The sequence below is a fragment of the Macaca thibetana genome, chromosome 5 (genome assembly GCF_024542745.1).
Source record: "Macaca thibetana thibetana isolate TM-01 chromosome 5, ASM2454274v1, whole genome shotgun sequence".
NCBI lineage: Eukaryota > Metazoa > Chordata > Mammalia > Primates > Cercopithecidae > Macaca > Macaca thibetana.
Genome location: NC_065582.1, coordinates 126,167,555 through 126,174,389, shown reverse-complemented (window position 1 = coordinate 126,174,389; position 6,835 = coordinate 126,167,555). Strand labels below are relative to the sequence as shown.

Sequence of the window (6,835 nt, the reverse complement as noted above, 5' to 3'; positions counted from 1 at the left end):
TGTACTGGGTTCACGAAGCGCCCCTCGCAGGCGCAATCTCGGTATCTCGGAGAGCGGTGGGCTCTCGCTCCCCCTCCAGGGATTTGGAGCAGAAAGCGAACATTCCACAGTTGGCGGGAGTTACGCAAGACAGCCAGACTTGGCCTTCAGTCGTGAGTACCCCCACCCCACTCCACCCCAAAGGCGGGGCTGCGCCTTCCTTCCGGACTCGGGATCGATCTGGATCTCCGGGAATTTCCCTGGCCCGGGGCTCCGGGCTTTCCAGCCCCAGCCATGCATAAAAGGAGTTCACCATGCTCAGAGAGCCACAGAACCCAGGCCACAAGCAGCTCCCTGCCAACTCTCCCTCTCCTCGCACAGCCGCCCGAAACGCCTGCTGAGCCCCATGGCCTCCCCCGCTCTCTCCACCGCCCCTAGCAATCTCCGGCTCCTGCGGGTGGCGCTGCTGCTTCTGCTCCTGGTGGCCGCCAGCCGGCGCGCAGCAGGTGGGTCCCGGAGCCCTGGGGTCCCCGGGCCGGAAGCGGCTGGGATGGGCGCCCGGCGCCGACAGCCCCGCTCAATCAACGAGTCTCTTCTTCCCTAGGAGCGCCCCTGGTCACTGAACTGCGCTGCCAGTGCTTGCAGACCCTGCACGGAATTCACCCCAAGAACATCCAAAGTGTGAATGTGAAGGCCCCAGGACCCCACTGCGCCCAAACCGAAGTCATGTAAGTCTGGCCAATCGCTGCAGCTGTCACCGCCGGGGTCCCCGACTCTCCCGCTGCCCCAACCCTGTCCTCAGCCTGACCTCCTGTCTCACGAGATTCCGTTCTCTCTGCAGAGCCACACTCAAGAATGGGCAGAAAGCTTGTCTCAATCCCGCATCCCCCATGGTTAAGAAAATCATCGGAAAGATGCTGAACAAGTGAGTTGTAATTTCCATGTACACAGGCGACAGGAGCCGTTGGTCAGAAATTACCGGCATCTGTTCCCTAAAAAGCCAATCAGGAAAACCCAAGGGTTAGCTGCAGGACTGAAAAAATTATAATTTTCACAAAGTTGCCATTAAGGTTATTAATCTGCGTTGGTGCCAGAGGATATTCCCAGTGCCGGGGGTCACCACCCAGGTTCTTCCCTCGTTTTAGCCAATGTAGATAAAACTGCTTTCATGAAACTTCTCATTGAAGTTTGCCGGTTGTGCTGGAGTGTTTCCCACCTGTTAAAAAACACAGGCTTCATTTCCCCTAGTTCCTACTGAACCTCAGACCTGAAAAGCAGATCCTCTGTTTTTTTTTGTAAAAGTTTAGGGATGAAGTGCAGAGATTTCACAATGATATTGCACTGGGTACATATCTGGTTGCCACCACCTATTAGCCATGTCACTCAAAGACAATATTATTTAGTTTATCTCAGACTCAGCAAAACAGGGAAAATAGTGGTAGCTACATCATGAGGTTGCTTTGAGGCTTAAGTGAGGCCCAGTATGAGAAAGAGCAATAGGCTCTGGCTGTTTTAGCGAGTAATACAGTGGAGACTGCCGCTCCCGCCCCCAACCCCCATTCCTAAGCCTAGAGGTCCTTGCCACACAGCACAGCTATCACAGGCAGTAGCCGCTTGGGTGCCAGGCTGGGGAAACTGCATTCAGAAAACTCTAGAGTCTGGGGAAACAGGACAGGAGAAGAGTGTTGTGCAATCAGCTTTCCTGAGCACCTACTCAGGGCACCCATTTTCTCATTACAGTGGCAAATCCAACTGACCAGAAGGAAGGAGGAAGCTCATTGGTGGCTGTTCCTGGAGGCATAGCTGCCCTTACAGAAACAGAAGAGGAAAGAGAGACTCAGCTGCAGAGGCCACCTGGATTGAGCCTAATGTGTTTGAGCATTGCTCAGGAGAAGTCTTCTATTTATTTATTTATTTATTTGTTTGTTTCTTTTAGAAGATTCTATGTTAACATTTTACGTGTAAAATAAGGTTATGATTGAATCTACTTGCACACTCTCCCATTATATTTATTGTTTATTTTATGTTAAACTCAAGTTAGTTCAATCCTGATTCATATTTAATTTGAAGGTAGAAGGTTTGCAGATATTCTCTAGTCATTATGTTAATATTTCTGAGTGGATGACATATCAAACGTCAGCCACTGTGATAGAGGCTGGGGGATCCAAGAAAATGGCCAGTGAGATCAATGTGAGGGCAGGGGAATGTATGTGTATCTATTTTTGTAACTGTAAAGATGAATGTCAGTTGTTATTTATTGAAATGATTTCACAGGGTGTGGTCAACATTTCTCATGTTGAAGCTTTAAGAACTAAAATGTTCTAAATATCCCTTGGACATTTTATGTCTTTCTTGTAAGGCATACTGCCTTGTTTAATGTTAATTATGCAGTGTTTCCCTCTGTGTTAGAACAGAGAGGTTTCGATATTTATTGATGTTTTCACAAAGAACAAGAAAATAAAATATTTAAAAATATAAAATGTTTGTTTTATTTTGGGGGAAACAAGGACTATCTTTGCTGAAAAATCTGATGATTTACATCAATATTTATTTCTCAATTTTTTTTCTGGGCTTTCAATCTGCTATACACATAAATCAAACAATGAATTATGCCTAATTTTATGTGGTGATTGCTGTCACTCCCCTTGGCTCTCACCTAGTAAACAATGTGCTTTACCAAACTATGGTCTTGCCCCTGATGGGAGAATCACTGATATATATTGCCATTTTTACAAGAAATTCCTTACTACTCAAATTTACCTCCTTAAAAATACAGAGGGGAGAAATACGTCAGAGATGTTTTAACCAGAGCAACTCCATCTTGAATAGGGGCTGAGTAAAATGAGGTTGAGGTTTACTGGGCTGCATTCCCAGTAGGTTAGGCATTCGAAGTCACAGGATGAGATAGGAGATTGGCACAAGAAACAGGTCATAAAGACTTTGCTGATAAAACAGGTTATAGTAAAGAAGCCAGCTGAAACCCACCAAAGCCAAGATGGAGAGTGACCTCTGTCATCCTCACTGGTCATTACACACTAATTATAATACATTAATATGCTAAAAGACATCTTACCAGCCCCCTGACAGTTTACAAATGCCATGGCAACATCAGGAAGTTACCCTATATGGTCTAAAAAGGAAAGGAACCCTCAGTTCTAGGAAATTGCCCACCCCTTTCCTAGAAAACTCATGAATAATCCACCCCTTCATATAACCAAGAAATAACCACAAAAATAGCCAACCAGCAGCTCAGGCTGCTGCTTTGCCTATGGAATAGCCATTCTTTATTGCTTTACTTTCTTAATAAACATGCTTTCACTTTAAAAAAAATTAAATTCTTGTAGTTATCTTAACAAGGGATCTCATTTGTTTGCTCTTGCTAAATAATCTTTTATATAATTGTTGACAACTTAATGAAGTTGTAAATAAAATGGTGGCTAAAATATTTTGTTTTTCAAAACTCAAGTAGTTTGTGTCATAACAGAAGCATAAAAAGTGAGTGGCTGACTACTTAACCTGTGGAAGCTTCTAATTGAACTTTGGACGCAAAGTTCTAACCTTCATATAGAAGTAACTAGCACTAAGTTTAATGTTGTTTCAATCCTTTATAGCAATATACCAAATGTAATGCTTTTAAGATTTAACTGCATTAGTCTGCATCCTTCCTAGTGGAATTTTGACGGGACCTCATAGAGCGTTTGCCCTCTGGGGAACTCTGTATTCAGTGCTGCCCCAGGATGACAGCAGCACGCCAGGTTTTCAGGACAGCAACACAATTGTCATGTCAAAAAGTAGTTGGGTGCTGACGAGTTGATGGGTGCAGCACAGCAACATGGCACAAGTATACATATGTAACAAACCTGCACGTTATGCACATGTACCCTAGAACTTAAAGTATAATAAAAAAAATAAATAAATAAATAAACTCATTCCCCCCCCCCAAAAAAAAAAAGAAGAAGAAAGACCTCAATAATCTAAAAGAAACCATACTCCCAACCTGAAAAGGAAGGACAATGGTGCATGCATGAGGTATCTACTTGTCTCTGATTCAGGACTCATTCAGGAATTCTTAACCCTGGGTAACTGCCTCTAGCACAGGCAAGAAGGTGAGGCTGGCAGCCTCAGGACTTGAGATCAAGTTCTGTCCCAAGTAGCTGGGTAAATAAGGGAACAACCTTTAAGTAGCAAGAAACAACCTCTGTGAGCTTTTCTCACAGCTAAAAAGGTTAAAACAATAATCTCTTCATAATTCCAAGGTTGTGAGTTAATTATAAATGAGATGAGAAAGAAGAATATTTGTAAACTATATATAAGTAAAAAATGCAATCCATTCGAGAAGCTGCATAAATGGCAGTCCTCACTCCCTAACCCCAAGTTAGAGGACACTGGAAAATGTTTGCAAGTGGCACCCAAGGGTTCAATAAAACCACTCCTTAAACCTAGACAAAGTCCTCACCCTCTAACATTGGAGCTTGCTGTACTGGCTACTTAGCTCTTGCTAATATAGAACAGGGAACATGAAAAGAATAAAAGAGATGCTTTTATTTACATAGTGATTAAAGACAAGTTTCAAAGGATCAGATTGACTTTGGAGTAAATTCCAGCTCTGTCCCTGTGATCTTGGGCAAGTTTCTTTACTTCACTCAACCTCATTTCCCCTTCTATAGGATGAGGATAACAACGGAATGAGCCTTCTGAAGGGTTGCAGGAATTAAATGTTATGGAGGCTTTGGAAACATGGTCCTAAGACCAACTCCATGGACATTGTCTGGGTCTCCATCTTAGATCAAGTAGATATGAAAATTGTGTTTTTCACACCAAATTGCTGAGAAGTTGCAAGTACCAGGCAGTCTCCTGTAGAAAGTGTTATGGCAGGAAGTGGGACACAAGCCAGTTTGAGGTGGTGGTCACAGGGTGAAGGAAGTAGGGGAATACTACTACATGATACATCACAGTTTTGAGAGGCCGTCAGCAGGAAACAGCAATGACCACAGTGACTGAAGTTTCCTGACCAATGTGTTACCGGAAAAAAGTCCGGATCCAGACCCAACAGAGGGTTTTTGGACCTCACACAAGAGTTCAGAGCAAGCCCACAGTGCAAAACCAAAGCAAGTTTATTAAGAAACAAAACACAGTCACATCTCTGTAATCTTATTGCTTAAATGCCAAACCTCCATCAGCAATTTTAGAGATGGAACCTTCAGTGTTTTTGTTCCCAATGTTTCACAAGCAAACGGATGTAAATCAGGAGACATATAGGGGAACAGAAAGTCAAAATCTCTTAAGACCAATTAAATGAAATCTCCTGAAAATAACAGTGAAGCAGAGATAGTGACCAAAAAATTGATTCATGTAGCAAAGAGGCAAGGCAGATAAATACACAGAGCATAGCAGCTAACATCCCCTGGCGCCAAACCTCTTCTTAGCCAAGAGGAACTTTGCTGAGAGGGCCCTCTAACCCCATAAATCTTAGGAAGGACTCTAACCTTCCAAAGTTAGGCCTGGAACCCAGGTTCGGTCAAGTGTCCGTGCCTTTTATTAAAAGGGGACTTTAACTCTCTCTGGCAGGGGAGACTCTAACTCCCCTAAGTTGGGCCTCTAACCCAATCCCATCCTTTACCCGGGTACCCAACCACTTAACCAAAGTCAGCTAATTGGTACTTCAGTTTATTTCCTTTGGGTTGGGGGTCTCCTCAGTATTTTCCTTTCATGGTTGCCAGAAAGATGTTACCAGAAAGGAGTCCCAGTTTAGACCTTAAATGAGGGTTCTTGGATCTCAAGCAGAAAGAATTCAGGGTGAGTCAACAGTGCAAAGCGAAAGTAAGTTTGTTAAGAAAGTAAAGTGGTGAAAGAACAGCTACTCCATAGACAAAGTAGGACGTTCCTGAAAGTAAGAGGAGGAACGTGTTCACCCTAGGTACGATGCTTGTTTATGTATAAGATAAAAAAAGATCAAGAGGAGATGTGTTCTGCTACAAGAGTTTGTGACGAAGGTTTAATTTTTTTAATTACTACGTTTTGCAAGAATTGATATTAGTATCTTTAAAGCAAAATTAGGAATGCTTCTGTTCTCTAGATATTGGGATATCAGGAAACTCCTAAGCCTGGGTCTGTTTAGTACATGTTATCAATCTGTTCCCTTAACTGTAAACTTCTAGAGGCTAGGAATACCTAACTTTCTGGGAATGCAGCCCAGCAAGTCCCAGTCTTACGTTTTCTTAGCCCTCACTTAAGATGGAGTCACTCTAGTTTGAATGCCTCTGACATATTTCCCCACTTCCTTTACAAGAAGACCCTTAATCCTAAGGGTGGCAGATAGACAAAGATTAGTCTTTTGTAACTTCCTTAGGCTGAACAGGGACGATGATATTCCTGCCTAACTGTTAGAATCTCTTGTATTCAAGTTAGAGAGGAACTCAGTCAGAAAGCATTGGTATGGTGAAGGTTCATAAATGAGTCCCAGCAAAAGGAGAAATCCGGAAAATCAATGTGTCCAACTTAAGAAAGCATTGAGTAAGCTAGTCTTGCTTTCCCACACAAAGAGTACAATTGCAAAATATTCCACAACAGCAAAGCAAAATAAGTAAAATCATCCTAAGTAAACTAAACAGGAAGGCTTCCAAGAACTGGGTAGTGGTTGGAACCAAGTTGATATAGGGTCAACTGACAGTGCATCAGTGGCAGAGATATGAGTGTCTAGAGTTTTCATAGCCCTAGTAATATTATGTGAATAGTCTGATACACACACACACCATTCGTTTTTTATTTGTTTGTTTGAGACGGAGTTTCACTCTTCTTGCCCAGGCTGGAATGCAATGGCGTGATCTTGACTCACCACAAACTCCGCCTTCTGGGT

The 6,835-nt window shown here is 43.1% G+C and overlaps 1 protein-coding gene across 1 annotated transcript; it reads left to right on the top strand.

Moving 5' to 3' along the window:
- Positions 1 to 207: 207 nt before the first annotated feature.
- CXCL2 (C-X-C motif chemokine ligand 2) lies at positions 208 to 2,454 on the top strand. Its single transcript, XM_050790955.1, has 4 exons — positions 208 to 485; positions 584 to 707; positions 821 to 904; positions 1,720 to 2,454. Exons 1-4 carry the CDS (start codon positions 386 to 388, stop codon positions 1,733 to 1,735), a joined length of 324 nt encoding a protein of 107 aa, XP_050646912.1. The 5' UTR covers positions 208 to 385; the 3' UTR covers positions 1,736 to 2,454.
- Positions 2,455 to 6,835: the final 4,381 nt, after the last annotated feature.

What these genes read in the sequence shown, in the direction of transcription:
- CXCL2 (XM_050790955.1), top strand. Translation starts at nt 386, where the DNA reads ATGGCCTCCCCCGCTCTCTCCACCGCCCCTAGCAATCTCCGGCTCCTG. An exon ending in CGCCAGCCGGCGCGCAGCAG is followed by an intron (nt 486 to 583) that starts GTGGGTCCCGGA and finishes CTTCTTCCCTAG; the next exon opens with GAGCGCCCCTGGTCACTGAA. An exon ending in TGCGCCCAAACCGAAGTCAT is followed by an intron (nt 708 to 820) that starts GTAAGTCTGGCC and finishes TTCTCTCTGCAG; the next exon opens with AGCCACACTCAAGAATGGGC.